This window comes from Bidens hawaiensis, unplaced genomic scaffold (assembly GCF_021521415.1).
Source record: "Bidens hawaiensis isolate Kalapana, Puna unplaced genomic scaffold, B.hawaiensis_p1.1 tig00026209_1, whole genome shotgun sequence".
NCBI classification, from domain to species: Eukaryota; Viridiplantae; Streptophyta; class Magnoliopsida; order Asterales; family Asteraceae; genus Bidens; species Bidens hawaiensis.
This window is the reverse complement of record NW_027494218.1, coordinates 123,595-142,455: the sequence shown is the minus strand read 5'-3', so window position 1 is coordinate 142,455 and position 18,861 is coordinate 123,595. Positions and strand designations below refer to the sequence as shown.

The 18,861-nt window shown below is 35.4% G+C and overlaps 2 protein-coding genes across 2 annotated transcripts; both read left to right on the top strand.

The window, feature by feature from the left end:
- The first annotated feature begins 4,174 nt into the window (after positions 1-4,174).
- On the top strand, positions 4,175-8,493 carry LOC143573125 (protein NRT1/ PTR FAMILY 6.3-like). Its single transcript, XM_077058086.1, has 5 exons — positions 4,175-4,325; positions 4,436-4,613; positions 4,705-4,744; positions 4,900-5,474; positions 7,440-8,493. The coding sequence occupies exons 1-5, from the start codon at positions 4,211-4,213 to the stop codon at positions 8,302-8,304; spliced, it is 1,773 nt and encodes a 590-aa protein (XP_076914201.1). The 5' UTR covers positions 4,175-4,210; the 3' UTR covers positions 8,305-8,493.
- A 6,564-nt stretch (positions 8,494-15,057) lies between these two features.
- On the top strand, positions 15,058-16,871 carry LOC143573124 (uncharacterized). Its single transcript, XM_077058085.1, has 2 exons — positions 15,058-15,907; positions 16,186-16,871. Exons 1-2 carry the CDS (start codon positions 15,058-15,060, stop codon positions 16,869-16,871), a joined length of 1,536 nt encoding a protein of 511 aa, XP_076914200.1.
- The last annotated feature ends 1,990 nt before the right edge of the window (positions 16,872-18,861 follow it).

The window sequence follows — 18,861 nt, the reverse complement described above, 5'->3', positions numbered from 1 at the left end:
AATATCATACTATCATTACCTCATATCGATACTCGGGTTTTCCTTGGTTATTTCAGCTAGAGAGAGAGAGAGAGATGAGAGAGAGCTTAAGTGTGTGTTTTGGATGGTGTATGGAATGTGAATGAATGAATTAAGGGAAGAGAATGATTTATATATTATGGGTCATGGGCTTAAGCCCATGGTATTTTCTTTCTTCCTTTTTAATCAAAGTCCATAACCCATAACTATTTAACCCAACACTAGCCCGAATCAGAATAACTCATATTTTATTTTATTAACCGAAACAAGAAAACGGGATGTTACATTACTTAACAAAGATTAAGTAAAACTTATGGATAAAAACACCAAGACTCGATTTCGGGATAACTTCTTTTCAAAACCGTCACTTTAATTACTTAAGTTTTACCCTTTAAACCCCAAAAATTTGTTTATATATATTTATTTGCCTTTTACTTTACTTTAAGTTTTCTTAATACATCCTACTAATTTAAGGATATTTTTAACCTAGGACTCGTATGTTAAATCTTTGAGTTCGTTTTCCCGAAGCCTTCTCTTGAACAAATTCGTCACCAAAGTCTCATATCTTAAGTGAGTGATCACACACCCCCTTTTTACGCTTTTATACTTTTGGGGGTGGCATGCGTACCATATTCAAACTTACTTTTTTTATGACCTCGTTATTAAATCCACAATTCAACATCAAGTGTTTATACAAATATTTTCTTGATCTTTGTTTATGCCTCCAATTTATTATGTGCACGAGTGTTTATTTAAATGTTGTTGTTGAGCCTCAATAAGTATGATCATACGCACCCCTATCTACTTTAGCCTTGTGTAAGTAGCATAGAGCCTCATTATCCGAGTATGTTGGTTGTTACCAATTAGAAATGATCCACAGTTATTTACTTTACATTTACAATGGTTGTTGCATTATTCTATTTACTCATATGAATTGTGATTTTTGACTCATTATATACATATATAAAAACTAGTGTATTTCTTACCAACATTCGTGTTGATCAAATATATTTTTATGCATGCTACATTAGGGGTGTTCACGGTTCGGTTTCAAACCTTAAAACCGTCCAAACCGGTCATCGGTTTGGTTTCCCGGTCGGTTTGTTTGTTATCTTTTGGTTGGTCGGTTTCAAACTTTTCAAACCGTATTGAACGGTTTGGTTTGTGGTTTTAAAACTTTCAAACCGTATAAAACTAGACCTGACCGTGAGATTTTAATTTACTAAAATCTTTTTTATATTGTATATTATGGGTAGTTGATTGTCTAAAGTTTATGTCTTCTTTAATAATTTCTTTGTATAATATTTGCTTGTTCTCTTGTATATCTGCTTCAATTACTTTTATCGATTCTTTTTTGCTTGTTCTACATAATGGTGATGTTAAACAACTATATATATATATAACATCAAGATTATTATACTTTAAAAGTAATTGTTTTATTTAACAAGCTTTAATATGATTATTAAACAAGCTTTAATGGCTTTTATCATATGTATTTTATTTAACAGACAAGGAAAAAAAAGAGTTTAGTGAGTTAGTTTAACAAGCTTTTAAATGACTTTGTCTACCTATCGATTTCATGGTGCAATGAATTTTTGACAAGCCATTTTATTTTCCATTATTTTAGCTTAATAAAGCCCAAACCGTGAAACTAAACCGGAACCAAACCGTTGATAACGGTTTGGTTTGGTTCGGTTTTAAAGTTCAACGGTCCGGTTTTGGTTTTTGGAAATAAAAACCGTTACTAACGGTTTAGTTTACGGTTTGACCTAAAAACCGTCAAAACCGGAACGTGAACACCCCTATGCTACATGGTTACTTTTAGGATGCTTGTGAGGATAGAAGACTCATCACTTAATTTATACCTTTAGAATATTTTAATGAATTTAGTGTTGATGTAATTGTTTGTATTTTATTTTGAATAAGTTGTATTTGTGATTATTGAATGAAATAAACGAGTTGAGTAAATATTGTCACTTTAATAGTGTCATCGTGTTCTTGAGCAATCCGTTGCATCCCAGCATGTTCCTCCGCCTTTGGTCGGGGTGTGACATATAGTCCCTTGTGTGTGTGTGTCTTGCGCTTATATTCAACGTAACTCTCTAAAAGACTGACTAATTATGAGGTAACCTCTGAATCATTCAACATGTCTCTAAAAATTTGATCATCAAGAAAATAAATGAACCATTAATGAGTGTCTTTTTAGTTAGTCAAACACATTCTATCCCTGTTAATTCAGAGACAGTCTTTATTTTTTTGATATGTGAACTTTTATTAACAAACAACACCAACCAAACAACAGAAACACCAACAAAGAGCAACCTCCACAACCCGGAGAGAAGCTACGAAAGCCTCAAAAGAACGAAAACAAGTTACATGAACTCAAAATCGCACCAATTCGACCAATCTATCAACCTAAACTTTGACTTATTATTAAACCAAAGAAAACCAAAGGCTTTTGTATCCCCAATAATCTCATCCACTTTGACCTCTTTGCCCTCAAACACCTTGTCGTTTTTCGCTTTCCAGATTTTCCAACAAGCAATAATAATAATTCTATGGAACACTTCTTTTTGTAAATCTCCAAACTTGATGGTTTTGTAAAGCTCCAAACTTCTTTTTGTAAATCAGAGATAGTCTTTATGGAACCATTATGAAACATCCTCTAACATTTGTTGAGTTTATTTCGTCAAATCAATTATCCGAAACAAATAACAATAATCACTTTCAATATTTATTTTTTATAATTGATTTTTTTTTTATAAAATTTCAACTTATTTAGAAAATTTTATTTTACTTATTGTAATAAACACATACTTTGTTAGTAAAGTAATTTGTATAAATTTAGTGTAATTAGTATATAATTAAAAAATTTCTAAAATTAAATAATTATATTCAACATAAATTCTCTAAGAGACATCTAAAGTGTAATTAATTCTACTTAAATACGACATCAAAAATTATTTAAATCTTCAAAATACGTGTAATGAACAACTCATTAGCGCACATTTATCGTTTATAAGAATGGAACCATTTACTATATCTTACTATACTGAAACAATATTGAAAATTGGGTAATTCGTGTAACGTTCTCGGCTAAATACATCATAGACTCATAGTTATATCTTATCTTACTATACTAATAAAAGAAAATGTTTGTGTCAAGCCTATATTTCTCTTAATTCTTAATCTTTGATCTCATTCATTACAACTATCCATGGGTCGGGTCAAAACCATTTTGTAAAGTAAGTCATAACATAATGGAGATTTTATTCATTATTGAACTAAATGTCATTTTCATACATGAATTTTGACCAACTACGCAATTTTAATACATTTTTTAAATTTCTTGCAAATCAACACTTGCCGTTTCCATTAAAATCATGCTATTTTAGTACTTTTTGTTAACCCCGTTTGTTTTTTCCATTAAATCTACATTAAATTAATTTATAATTATTTTGAGAATCACAATGAAATAATGGAACTTATTTAACTTTATCATTTAACAAATCCCGTATACGGTTTCAAAAGCTAGGTAAAGAATATAACCTAGAAACTATAGGCGCCCACTAATTTGAGAGAACTATTTGACGATTGATTAGAGTATGCTTTTAGTCGAATAACCTAATTGAGCATGTTCTTGTACTTAAGACCGGTATATCGTTTCTTTTTTAAGGAAAGCAATTGTAGAACTTATACAAAGTAATAATAGGATGAAAAATCTCCAAAAAGTCACATTAATTAACAATAGAACACGTTACACTAAACTACGTCAACAAGCTGGAAAATGGATAGGAGGAATCTATAATTCAAAAAGTCATTTTCAAACACGAGAGACGTTGGAGAGTAGAGACCCGTAACATATTTTTTTTAAAACATATTTTTTTCGAATGGAAAGTTAAAACATAATTACAAAAACTTAAATCATTTTTAAATGATATGTGAGCTATAACATATCAACGTTTGAAAGACTCAAAAGATGGATAGATAAAACTAATAAATAATTGCAATAATAATATATGGTGACATCAGTACTCACATATCCACTGCTATAAAAGGCTCCCTAGGTCTTGGCTAAAACTTATGGAATCTTAAGCATCTCCTGATATCATCGATCTTTCCCCACCTTCATATTCCTAGGCCTCAAAAACTTACTAAATAACAAAAAGTAACATAGTATATAATTATACTTATGGCTCTCCCAGAATTACAAGCTGCAAAAACTCTGCCTGATGCCTGGGACTACAAGGGCCGGCCCGCTGTCCGTGCCACCACGGGCGGCTGGGTTAGTGCCGCTATGATTCTAGGTCCATCCACCCTTCCTTGCATGATACCTAGCTATTTTAAGCACTATTAATGGTGTCATGTTCTTTTTTTTTGCATAATCTTATTTGAAGTTCATATGATCTATTTTCAGGGGTGGAGGCTTGTGAAAGATTAACTACTTTGAGTATCGTCGTGAATTTGGTGACGTATTTGACCGGAGTTATGCATTTTGGAAATGCTACCTCCGCAAATACGGTCACCAATTTCTTGGGTACCTCTTTCATGTTGTGTCTTCTTGGTGGTTTTGTTGCGGATTCGTTTCTTGGCCGGTAATTACTTAATCATGTATTCATGATTCATTTCACATGTGAAGTTTGCTACACATACCAAATCTTATTTTGGTCTTTGATGAATATATAGGTATCTTACAATTGCCATATTCACTGCGGTTCAAGCAACAGTAAGTAGTATATATATTTTGTCCATTTTTGGATAATATTATAATTAAAAGTGTTACATGTTTCACACTTTGTTAGTTAAAAGAATATCCAATACTAATATGATTCCATTAGATTCTTAACGTTTAACTTTTCATTATTTTGTAATAATCAACAGGGTGTGACAATCTTGGCCATCTCAACCGCGGTACACGGCCTACAACCACCAAAGTGCACACCAGAGAGCGGTCAGTGTGAGAAGGCGAGCGGGATTCAAGTGGGCATTCTTTACCTTGCGCTTTACCTGACCGCCCTGGGGACGGGTGGGCTCAAGTCTAGTGTTTCAGGTTTCGGGTCAGACCAGTTCGATGAGACGGATAAGGAGGAAAGGGGCCAAATGGGAAAGTTCTTCAACTGGTTCTTTTTCTTCATTAATATCGGGTCACTTGCCGCGGTTACTGTCATGGTTTATATCCAGGACAATCTGGGAAGGCGTTGGGGGTACGGGATCGTTGCTTGTGCCATTGTTATCGGGTGGACGACCTTCTTGTCGGGCACAAAAAGGTATCGCTTCAAGAAGCTGATGGGAAGTCCATTAACCCAAATAGCTTCAGTTTTCGTCGCGGCATGGAGGAAGCGAAGTGCCGAGCTTCCAGAGGATCCTTCCTTGTTGTTCGATGCGGATGACATTGAAATGACTGGAGTTAATAGCAAAAAGAAGAAGCAGAAGTTGCCTCATAGCAAGCAATTCCGGTAAGTTATTAATTATTTCAAGTGACTTAACTGTCTATACTCTATATGTATAAATGCATAGATGGACACATGGTGACTTTTATTACAAAATACTAAATTATTATGATTAAAATTAAAAAAACAAAGATAACTAGTTTTATTTATTGTTACTATTTCATATTTTTTATTTTTTACTTATAAATTAAACATTATAAACTACGGAGTATTTGTTTTTGTGTTTTCTTTTCTAATTTTAGCCACATACAAATGCATAGGTAGGATAATTAACTAGTTATACATGTGCATATAAATTTGAATTGTTTATAAACATTAGCTTTAAGTATTGAATTGTTTATAAACATTAGCTTTAAGTTATTCCACAGTCAATACACGGAAGTCGGTCGTTCCTTATGAAAAAACTAAAATAGTGTTATATATGTGTTAAAATCTCAACCGACTCAATGAAATTTTGACACCAATCTCATAGAAACTTTCTGAGTCCGACACGAGCTATAACGAAGCTTGAAATTGATCAAATGGGTAAAAGAATAAATGTTTCGTCCATGAAAACGACTATGCTAAATTGTATACTTGTTTATGAAAAAAATAGTTAAATAACTACTCAAAAGTTCATGAGTCATCAGACGTACTAAAGATGAGTTTTATGGTCCTTTTTCTAATACATACAAAGTTAGATGTATATTATTATTGCTATTATTATATAAATATTTTCATGTTATATTTGACTACGTGCCATAATTTACACATTAATTATGTTTGCAACTTGTCCATTTTTTCAGAAAGAAAAAAATAAAAGTAATTTTGACGCATATTGATATTTTAAAAAGTTTCAATATTCGATTATGACTTAAATTGTAGCATATGAGGTGCTTAATATATTGACCATGTGAGGATTGAGATTTGGTGGAAAACTTATCTTTTATAATGGTCCCATGTTTTTCCCGATTAATACAAAAATAATTGATCAAAATATAGTTTGAATATTTGATAGCCAATAAGAAGATACTCGAATGATTGATCTCGTGTTCTTGATTTGCCAGCCAAACAAGTGGGGTACCATCTTTTGTCCATAACTCAAGAAACTAGAATAATAAGCCAATATATAACTATTCATTATTTTTATGCCAATAATTTTCCTTAAGAAATTACAAACCATTTTTTGTTCTTACGTGGACTTTAGCATATATTTATTCATTTTAATTCATATACCTAAAATATTTATATTAATTAAATGCTTGGAATATCTATCATAATTGGCCTTATTATATAGACAACAAAACCAGCTTTGTTTGAAAACTTTTTGGGAAAATCATTAGTTAACTATTCATATACATTACAGACGCCTGCAGTTATCATGCATAATATTTATGAGAACACGAACAGTAGTTTACAGCAGCAGTAATTTAACTATGTAGTTGAACAAATTTAACTAAACATAATATAACACAAGGTGCATGCATGTGTCTTGGTTTGGTTAATAGAAAACAAATAGGCACGCGTATGACCAGTTTTAGCTTGGAGGTCCTGATCAGTATTCTGTGATCAATCAATGTTGATCCACTTGCAACGTGAAAACCATATTTTTGTCTTGTAAGTTACTTGTAGACACAATTTGCCTAATCATGTTAGTTTGCAACGTACAATGTCATGATTTTTCAATAATGGGTTCTCATGATTAATATAAAAAAAAACCTGGCTAATCTGTGGGCCAAAGACTTGTAACATAGCTAACGTTTAGGTTCGAAAACCAATTCTAAAGAGACAATATTATGCCATTCATGCACCAAGGATACATTATTTAAATAATGCAGATGTAAAGTTTAATTAACCTGTCTTAGTGTCTTTGACCTATATAGTTTAATCTAAGGAAACTTTGTTTAAACTTAAGTCATCTCTGCCTGTATGTTGTGGCGTTATCTGAAACATATTGTTTTGATTATTGATGGTTCTTTTTATTTTTAATAGTTTCCTAGATAAAGCTGCAATCAAAGATGCTGCGGTATCGGTTAAGGTGAATAAATGGCGTCTTGCAACTGTAACCGATGTCGAGGAAGTGAAAATGGTGATCAGAATGCTACCAATTTGGGCTACAACAATATTGTTTTGGACTGTGTATGCCCAAATGACAACAATGTCAGTGTCACAAGCTACTACAATGAATAGACACATTGGAAAGTCATTCGAAATCCCGGCAGCTTCCCTCACTCTTTTCTTTGTTGCCAGCATCCTTGCTACGGTTCCAATCTACGACAAAATCATAGCCCCAATCGCCAAACGCGTCCTCAAAAACCCACATGGGCTAACCCCTCTACAACAAGTAGGAGTAGGGTTAGTGCTAGCCATATTATCCATGATTGCATCTGCCCTAACCGAGATCAAGCGACTAAACGTGGCTCGTTCGCATGGATTGGTAGATGATCCGTCTAAGGTTGTCCCGCTTACCGTATTCTGGTTGGCCCCACAGTTTTTATTAGTAGGGTCTGGTGAAGCAATTACTTACATGGGACAACTTAACTTCTTCTTGAAGGAGTGCCCAAAAGGGATGAAAACAATGAGCACCGGGTTGTTTTTAAGCACATTATCATTAGGGTTCTTCTTTAGCTCTTCGTTAGTGACAATCGTGCACGCGATTACTGGAGATAAGCACCCATGGATAGCTGATAATTTGAACCAAGGCAAGCTTTACAACTTCTACTGGCTACTTGCGATTTTAAGTGTCTTGAACTTTGGGTTGTTTCTGGTGGGAGCAAGATGGTATGTCTACAAGGAGCAAAGGCTTGCTGCAGAAGGTATTGAGTTGGAAGAAGATGACTTTGTAGGCCATGCATAAGTTTGAAGCTTTTTTGTTTTGATGAAAATTTCTATGCTTTTTTCTTCCCTTATATACCATGTTTGGGTTCTAACTTTTTTGTGAAAAGTAATAAGGAACAAAAATGGAAATGTAAAAAAGAAAACCATTTTTGTGGTTTTAAGTGTAAAAGCAAGGGGCTTTGATGAATAAACAGATGTATAATATATTCAATGTTTTTGGTTTGCTGGACAATGACTGACTATCCTTTCTCTCTAATTTGAACTGTTAACTTCTTTAATGAAACTGCTATCTATAAGATCGATGAACAAAACGTCTGGATTGAGATTAAATCATTAGCGCAACTACATATGGAGTTCAAAGTATCTTAAGTCATGATACATAGGAAAACCAAGATCTAAAGAGATTGTAGGGATAAGAATAAAGGTGTAAGAAGAATATCCTAATTAAGACCGGTCTTGAGTGTGTATTGAAAAAGGGAAGAAACACAGAAATAACTAGGACTATTCATTAGACACATGTGAGTTTTAGTGTGTTGCATTTATATATAGACACACAAACTAATGGTCACTACCAAAATTGTTAGTTTATTAGCCAAGTAAATACCTGTAACTATAATTATCATTAACTAACTATATCAACCATACTTAAGATATAACTTATAATATATATAGTAAGAAGTTCTACATTCTCCCTTAATCAATGCTTTATGGAACTCATTGGTTGATGTGTTTGTGTTCATGCAATTCTGTAGTCTCATTTCTAAATTTATATTTGTCACTTCCTTTGAGTTGCCTCTTTAAGATTCTTCACTCCAAGGCGATTCCTCATTTCAACAAATTGCATTCGATCTTGATAGAGTTTCTTTATATAAATCCGCATTATGTTTTTATTTGTTGTTGTTTCACACAACTCGTCTTCCCACGGTCTTAATTGATCTCTCACATATCGTATTCTTTTTTTTTCACGCGTGCTTATTTCACATAGATCTTTGATCTTGATCGTCTAACACGATTTAATTGCATATTCTAAATCACTCAAGTTATATTCGATCTCTTAACAATACTAGATTGTCTTAGACAATTGGTTTCACACATATCTTGTTTGTTTCACACAAACAGCTTGATATTTTCACATGATTGGTTTCACGCCTCTTTCTGTGTCACATAAACGTCTTTCACGGAATCTTGATTATTTCATACAAAATATAGAAGTATTGTTATTTCACAAATTTTTTTCCTTTAGAGTTATCACATATTCTCTCCACTTGATCGTATCACACGATTACTTTATGGCTGCTGCATACAACAAAATTTGCAACTTTGATCGCTTCACACGACCTTGTTTCTTCGCTTTGATCATACCACGTGATTTAATTTCTATCTACTCTTCCATGCATATTCTCTTATTATGGCAAGCTCTTCATCTCCGTCCCTCACACAATTCCATTCTTTCGCTTAGATTTACCGAAAGTGGTTTATACTATAACTTCATTACATCCTTCTGATGTATGGCGGAAAACATGTGTTTATAGTGTGTAATATCATGTATTTTACTTGTTTATATGTATCAAACACGAGTAATTTTAGTGGTTATATGTTTACATATGCCCGGATCTCAAATGAACTAATTTGGAGCACTAAGGATGCCTATGAATTGAGTTATGGGAAAAAAGAAAGCAATCGAGGGTGTTCAAAAGTGATTCGTGCGCATCTAAAGTAAAACGGACATATCCAGGGCTAGAAAATGAGTTACGGAACCCATAATATATGAATATAGGGTTTCTCTATGAGAAGAGTATGAAAATGGAATAGTAGTAGCCGTATGCTACGGTGACCTTGCCGTAGGCTACAACCAGGTTTGAGGGGAATTGTGTTTTGAGCTTGTTTTCTTCCATATTTTAGTCGAGATAAACCTTAAATCGATTATTCTTAATACAATGGCCACCAAGGATGAATTTGGAGCAATTCTTCACCATCTTAATACCTCTAAATCACCAAATCATCCATGGTTTCATCCTTCCAATTCCTATTCGAGTCACTCGTGATGCAGAGGCAATGTTAAACCACCCGTGACCACTTTAGGTGTAAGGTTTTGTGTAATTGACTATGATCAGATTCTTTGTGCTTAATTGATTATGAACTTGATTGAGTATTGTTATTTAATCTAGTTTACTTTGCCAATTGATTGTTTAAACAGTTTAATGTTCTTGATTATTGAATTTTGTATCACTTATCTGGTTGGGTTCATCAACATTTTGGAATTGGTTCTTATTGTATTAAATTAATAACCGCTAGTCATTGCAACCTAATTGATTTTGATAATATAAAATGGTAATTGGGTAAATCGGGTTCAGTTGTGTCTACAATTCGGTTAGGGTATCATTTTTCATCGCAACCCAACTATTAGGTCTAGTAATTACTGCGCAATCAATTTATCTGAATATCTTATTAGTTGGTTATCGCATTACCTGAACCTGAAGTGAATCACTTTTCTCATATTTTTTTACAATTTCAAAAGTAATCGTGTTGTATTCAAACCATATTTCTAAACTGCTTAACATCGACTGTCTAGTTAGTTAGTTAAAGTCATGAGTCAAACTTGCACTTTCCACTGATTCCATGTGGAGACGACCTTACTTACCCATACTAGTTATAGGTATTTATGATTATAAGTACTTGTTTTTATTAGAGCACGACATCTACATCAAAATGGCGATGTTGCCGGGGAGTCAACGCGCAAGGTGCTAGTATAGTTTTTTGTTTACTTTTAGTTTTATTTTATTTTTGTCAGTTTTACGCTTGGTATTTGTGTGTCTTATGTGTGTAGGTAACTCAGGATGACGTGGAGTTAGGTTTATGACCCACATAAATGATATAAGGTCATGGATGATGATGACTGTACCCTCCACATTCATACTGAGGACCACCTTCAGTGAACTATGAGTCTGATAATTATACCCAAAGGAAGTTCAATCAGCATGGTCGCAACAGGCAGTACCAGAATCATTCACCGCCTCCACGTAATGGTCAGGGTTATTATGAGTCAGCTGATGAGTATGATAGTAATGGGCCCGGGACACCAACATTTGTAAGTTATCAAGAGGAGGCGGATTGTTACTACCATGAATACTCTCAACCATCATATGAGGATAAAGACGATTATAGTCATGACGATGTGAGTACTAAATTAGATGCATTGATGATGCTGATGAAAGAAGTGATGGAGGAGAGAAAAAAGTTCATGAATAGCCAAGAAATATCAAATGTTGCCCATAATAAGTTATAAGTAACCTATTTGAATACGTGGCTAAATTAAATGAGATCAGGAACAGTTGGCTAGTGATGTTGTGGTTGATTATGAAGTGACAGAAAAATATTTTGATATTTTAGAGTACGAAGTTGAGGAGGTGGTTGTGGAGAATATACCACACCAACTCTGTCAATTACTGATGAGCCAATGAATTTTGCGGTTGCGATTGAAGATAAGAATATTGAGGAACAAAGTTCAAATATTTTAGGGCATGAAATCGAAAGTTTAGACCATGTTGAAGAGATGGCGACATTTGAAGAACCAGTAATAGAAGTAACCCAGGTTTTGTTTGATGATAATGATGATGTAGTAGGAGAGGACCCAGAGCTGTTGGAGCATAGAGTTGAATGCCTAGACTCAGCCGAAGAGATATCACCAGCTAAAGAATCAGAATCTGAGATAGTTTCATATTATCCTGATCATCCTCAATTACACATTATTCATATTGATAAATTGGGAGATGTTGATTTGAACTCGAATAAAAATAAGATGAAGATGAAGAATAATGGGCAGAATAGTAAGAAGTGGGCCCATATTGGTTCTACAGACGTGTTAACCACAAGTAAGAAGGTGTGGACGCAACACCTCAACTACCGAGCATACTCCAGGAACTCGGTGGGAAAATGCTCGTTCATACCTGATCAAAATTAGACGCTTACAAGATAATTAAGAGGGTGAGGGAAATATGTGTTAACTATTAGGCATGTAAGGCCCATTTCTAGTATTAGGCTTTGGTACTTGTTACGTGTATTTTGTTTGTATTTTGTTATGTGTTTCTATTGTATGTTTGGGCCTTAGACCAAATGTACTTAAGCCCATTGGGCTATTTGGTAGTGAATCATATGCGCATGAGAACACACAATATATAATATGTGTGCATCTCATACACATAACAACCTTTTGCAAAAACCTTATCCCTAACCTACAATCTATCTCTTCTTCTTTCTTTTTTCACGGCAATTACCATTACAAACAAGATCCGAGTTCTCAGTCCTAACTAGTTGTTTCCACCAACTAGTGTAGAGGTTTATCCAAGATAACTAGTAATAGTTAGTGTGTTGTTAGATCTGGTTAAAGGACCTACAATTGGTATCAGAGCTTTAAGGCTCTACTAGTTGTAGATATTGGGTCACAACCTTGGATTTTGATCTTGCTTGTGTAGAAAGACGGCTTTTCAAGATTTTTAGTGGGTTCGGGTTCATAAAAGTTAAAGAAAAAGTCTTCAAAAGTTCAAGAAAAGTGTGTTCAAATATTCAAGATTCAAAGTTTGTGTTAAAAGTTAATGTATTTTGGGTGAAAGAGGTTACAAATATTCATAAAAGTGGTGTTTGAAAGAGTAAAAATGTTGGGTTGTGTGTAGATGCATAAAGGGTCAAAGTGATAGAAGTGACATTTATCAAAAGGGATCTTCTTGGAAAAGGTGGCAGGAAAGTACCTTCTGTACTTTCCCAAAGTACTACTTTCATTCGAATAGAATTTCTATTCGAATCGAACAATCATTCGATTCGAATAAAGTTTGTGATCTAATCGAACTCAAGAGAAATCAGATTGAATCAAGTCTACATTCGAATCAAGTGTGCATTCGAATCTAATAAATATTCTATTCAAATACATTTCATAATCCAACCTATCTCCTGAACATTCGAATCGAACCAGATTACATTCTAATCGAATACAATCTCATTCGAATCGAATACACATTCGATTTGAATAGTCATTCGATTAGAATATAACCTCATTCGATTAGATTCATCTGATTCGATTACATTAGTTGATTCGAATATCAAATCGGTCGATTTTTTTATACTTAATCATATTTCAAAATTACTTATTCAATTCTAATACCTTGTGTTTAATTACATTACATTCGAATACTTTGTACTTGTGTTATTGAGCAGAATCTGGTTCAAGTGTGTTTGATCTTAAAGTTGTTGAGAAATGGCCAATCCAAGTTCAGAAATTGGCAACGAAGCCGTAAGGAGTTGTATGATGTTTGAAAATGAAGCCAGGACTAAAACAAAGTTACCAAAGCTGATGACATGGGAAAGTGACTTTGACGAATTCAAATGGAGATTTCAAAACTACCTCAAGATCATTCACTACAATATCCTTAGAACATTTAAGCAAGGTCCACATCATCCCACAACTTCCACTGCTGATGGAGATTTCAAAACTACCTCAAGATCATTCACTACAATATCCTTAGAACATTTGAGCAAGGTCCACATCATCCCACAACTTCCACTGCTGATGGTGATGTTCCAAAACAGGTAGCTTATTATGATGATAATTACAGAAGGCTGCTTAATGAAGACAACATGGCCTTTGGTGTTCTGAGTGTATGTTTCTCACGTGAAATTGCACTAACCTTGAGGGACTACACCACAGCCAAGACTCTTTGGGATGCCCTAGTTAACAAGTTTGAAGGTAACTTGGAAATGAGAAACAACAAGAAAGGGATGTTGAAGGGAGAGTTCAACATGTTTAACTATGTTCAAGGAGAAACTATAGCTAATCTTATCTCAAGATTTGAAACTTTGATCACTAAAATTAACAGTGCTGGCATTGAATACGATCAAATTGAGATCAATGACAAGCTACTCAACTCCCTCCCTTACTCCTGGAACAGTAGTGTGATAACAATCAAGAGAACCACTAATCTTCAGATTACCACCCTTGCTGACTTGACCTCAATTATAAAGTCATTTGAAATGGATGAAAAGTTAGGGATGGGAAATCGCATTAGTTCTCTTTCTAAAGCTGGTATGACTACTAGATCAGGTGTAAGCACGACATTCATAATTCAAGCTCACCCTGCTGCTCAACATGCTGGCACAACTTTCAAGACCCATGCCTTACCTCAATCATCATCAAGCTCTAGCTCGAGTTCATTTAAAAGTGCAGTTGACTAAGCTGTTGCACAAGCCTTAAGAGCTCATGGAATCAAAGACCTGCTAGCAACCAAGTCAAGTCTGTCCCTCAAACCATCTCTGCTGATGACTCCAATGTGGCACTGTTTCATGCCTTTATGGCAAGCCATGAGGAGTTATTTCAAGGAAAGTTGCTTCCTCCTTATTTTGAGCAAGGAGATCTTCCCGAGATCAACAAGAAAGATCTCAAGAAAATGGACACAAGTAGCAGATGGCCATGGCTGTTCATAGAACTACTAACTTTGTAAAGAAGTATGGGAAGAACAGTTTCAAGGATGCTGATGGGAAGAGCATTGGGTTTAAGAAAGACAAATTGCGTTTTTACAACTGTGGGGAACCTGTTCACTTTTCTAGGAAATGCACCAATCCACCGATGGTCTTAGGTGATATCAAGATCACGGAGATGTCGTACAATGAAGGTGCCAAGAAACATGACAAGATGACTATTCCAAGTTACTCCTCGAAGCCAAGAGTCCAAAGAATTGGTCAAGGAAGCGGATCCAAGGGAAGCTTTGAGTCGAGCTAAAAGGCCATGATCAGAAGAACTGCCGAGTCTTCTCAACCAGACTGTGAGGATGATCAATTTGCAGCCGGTGCTGTTTTAGGTCAGCGGAAGGACAAGCACTTCCATCCTATCTATTACGCGAGTAAGACCCTCAATGATGCTCAGGAGAACTACACGACTACTGAGAAGGAGCTTCTAGCAGTGGTCTTTGCGTTCAACAAATTTCGTTCTTATCTCGTGTTGTCCAAAACCATCATTTATACTGATCATGTGGCATTGAGATACCTGTTCGCCAAGAAAGATGCCAAGCCTCGCCTGATACGATGGATTCTCTTGCTTTCCGAGTTCGATATTGAGATTAGAGAAAAAAAGGGAGCGGAGAATGTAGCTGCGGATCACTTATCACGTCTGGAGGATCCAAAGATAGAGGAGATTAGAGAGGATGCCATCGAGGATAGGTTTCCCCACGAGTCGTTGATGATGGTGAGAGTGAGGTTTGAGAGAGAGCCAGTTTTGTACGTGAGTGCTGAAGAGGAGGGTCTGCCATGGTTCTCCGATATTGCGAATTATCTGGCTGAAGGAGTAGTGGTCAAAGGCATGAGTGATCAGCAGAGGAGGAAGTTTTTTGCAGACGCCAGCCACTGCATATGGGATGCGCCGTATTTGTTTCGTGTAGGCGCCGATCGAGTGTTGAGGAGGTGTGTGAGTAGGGAAGAGGGCCGTGAAATTCTTAGGCACTGTCACGAGGGTTTAACCGGAGGACACCATGGTTCGTCTTCCACCGCTAGGAAAGTTCTAGATTCCGGATTTTATTGGCCATCGATTTTCAAAGACTCACACGAGTTTGTCAGACAGTGTGACGCATGTCAACACACTGGTAACATCTCATCCCGTAATGAGATGCCCCAAAACCCCATTCAGGTTTGTGAGGTTTTCGACGTTTGTGGTATTGATTTCATGGGTCCGTTCCCTTCTTCTCGAGGGAATCGATACATTCTCGTGGCTATCGACTACGTTTCGAAGTGGGTTTAGGCTCAAGCCTTGCCCACTAACGATGCCCTAGTTGTAGTGGGATTCTTGAAGATGTTGTTCAGTCGGTTTGGTACTCCCAAGGCCTTGATCAGTGATAGGGGCACACATTTCTGTAATGCCCAGATGGAGAAGGTGTTGGCACGATATGGGGTCACCCATCGATTGTCCACCGCCTATCATCCACAGACGAGCGGGCAAGTGGAGAATGCAAACCGAGGAGTGAAGCGAATTCTGGAGAAAACTGTCGCAAGAACCGAAAGGACTGGTCTGATAAGTTGGATGATGCACTTTGGGCTTTCCGCACAGCGTTTAAAACGCCTATTGGGACCACACTCTTTAGGATGGGTTATGGGAATGCATGTCATCTACCGGTTGAGTTAGAGCATAGAGCATATTGGGCGTTGAGAGCCGTTAATCTTGACCTGACACAAGTTGCGAAAAATCGGTATCTCCAAATTCATGAGGTAGAGGAGCTGAGAGATGAGGCGTATGCGAGATCATGGAGTTATAAGGAGCGTACGAAGGCGTTGCACGATCGAAAGTTGAGGAAAGTGAAAGAGTTCAAGTGTGAGGATCGTGTGTTGGTTTATAATTCCCGTCTGAAGTTATTTCTAGGTAAGCTTAGATCGAGATGGGTTGGTCCATACACAGTGAAAGCGGCATTTCCGCACGGTGCTGTTGAGTTAGTTGATCACGAGGGGAGAGCATGGAAGGTGAACGACCATAGGTTAAAGCATTATATCGGTGGGTCGGCTGATTCGGTTGAGGAAGATGTATTTTTCCTCGACATCCCTACTTTGATTGCTTGATAGGGATAGACCTCGGGAAATACCCGAGTGTAGAGTTTGTATAATTTTTATTTGTTTTCTTTTATTTTTCTATTTTGAGTCAGTTTTAAGTTTTTAGAGTCTGTTTGATGTCTGCTTTGGGTACTTTGAGCCTTGTTTTGCAGGTTTGGATACTTTCGTTCGTACTCAATCTCCATTCGGACGGGGGCGTTCTGAGCTTATTTGATTGTAGAGGGTACCAAAAAGCTATGGCCGCGAATGAAATGCTATACGGTCGCTTTGTTGGAACATGACATACGCATATCATTGCCATATTACCAGGGGAGTCTGTTCCATTTTCTTTATGCGTTGTTTTATTTTATTTTATTTCTGCTTTATTTTTGTCTCCCATTGAGGATAATGTGAAATTTAAGTGTGGGGATGGGAAACTGACGTTTTTAGATAGTTTCTAGATTTATAAAAAAAAATCAAAAAATAATAGATATATAAAAAAACGAAAAAAAAGAGTTATATATAAAAAAACAAAAAAAAAACAAAACAAAAAGAAAAAAAAATGTCTCTAAAATTTATTTTGCGCATAATGAAAAATGATATTATTGTTTAAGGTTGATCTTTTAAAACTACTATTATATATGAGATTAAATAAAAGATGGCGCACTTAATTTGGGATGTGTCGGTAGGCCCAATTAGTTTTGATAGTCCCCTTCAGCAGTTTTTATATATATAATAATCTGAATACGGTAAAACCGAATTTCGATGCTTAGAGAGGATTACCATAATCTAAAAACTTTGAGATGGTAAGACTTAGATGCACTCAAATCAGCACACCACCACATGTCCATCTTTTTACGAGCTTAGAAAATAGTTATATATTTAGGGTGATATAAAAAAAGAATAAAAAAAGAAAAAACAAAGAAAAAGAAAAAAGAGTATGTTTTGAAAGTTTATTTCCAAAAGTTGGTCCAAAAAAGCAAATGAAGTGAGAAAGTTATGTATTGTAAAATGCCAAAGAAGCATTCTCAAAGTTAGTAAAAGAGGCCAAAGATGCACATATTAGACGAGACTTAGAGTTTACGTGTTACCAAGGGGATAGTGACTCTGAGGATACACTATTGGGGCTCGAAGGTTCTTAGTCAATGAATATCAAATTACGAATTTATAGGACAAAGTCCAATAATATTTAGGAATAGCTCGTAAGGCCTTCACATGACCATTCATCCATCAAATTCCACCGAGTGCATCTACTTAGTACCATCAACGAGTCCTTGGCTTATGATGATTTGTCGAGCCAGTTTGCTTCGACTCTATTTCTTATAGCTCTCTTTGTCTGAGATGGGGTAGGTATAGCCATAGCTTTTGAACTTTAAAACGTTTAATGCAATTGGGGGCTTGAGAGGCTGGTGGCTGGGTTTAAGTGGACAACAATATCGGCAATCGCAGTTTTTGCGTTTATCTATGCTTAAAAGATAACCTATATGTTTTAAAGATTGATCTTGAATTATGATTCCATTGCATTATATATTTTTCGAGGACGAAAAAGGTTTAAGTGTGGGGATATTTGATGTGGTCTAAAATATACATATTATTATATATATTTCCTACACTTTTTAGTACTTTTGAGCCATGTTTTATTGAACATATTTCTGTTTGGCTCATATTTGAGTTTTAAAAGTTTCTTGAGACAATGAGCTGAAAATAGTAAAACACTTCAACAAGATTGTTTAAATTGTCACATATTCTATAATTGAAATTAATTGTTACTAATTGTTAATTTCTACAAATTGTGATAGTAACCTCATCAGAAAGTTAATCATATTATTTAAATATAATGACTAATTAATTCAAATTTGATGGTTAAAATAAAATAGTATATGATCTATTAATGCATTTCAAATTTGAAGCAGCACATCCACGTGACTTATGAAGCCAACTTACATAATTCATTGAGTCAAATAGGAGTGGAGAACTTGTTTTCTTTCGTTTGGGCTGGATTCTTATCAATTAAAAAAAA

What these genes read in the sequence shown, in the direction of transcription:
- LOC143573125 (XM_077058086.1), top strand. Translation starts at nt 4,211, where the DNA reads ATGGCTCTCCCAGAATTACAAGCTGCAAAAACTCTGCCTGATGCCTGG. An exon ending in TAGTGCCGCTATGATTCTAG is followed by an intron (nt 4,326 to 4,435) that starts GTCCATCCACCC and finishes ATCTATTTTCAG; the next exon opens with GGGTGGAGGCTTGTGAAAGA. An exon ending in GCGGATTCGTTTCTTGGCCG is followed by an intron (nt 4,614 to 4,704) that starts GTAATTACTTAA and finishes ATGAATATATAG; the next exon opens with GTATCTTACAATTGCCATAT.
- LOC143573124 (XM_077058085.1), top strand. Translation starts at nt 15,058, where the DNA reads ATGATCAGAAGAACTGCCGAGTCTTCTCAACCAGACTGTGAGGATGAT. An exon ending in TGACGCATGTCAACACACTG is followed by an intron (nt 15,908 to 16,185) that starts GTAACATCTCAT and finishes TGTAATGCCCAG; the next exon opens with ATGGAGAAGGTGTTGGCACG.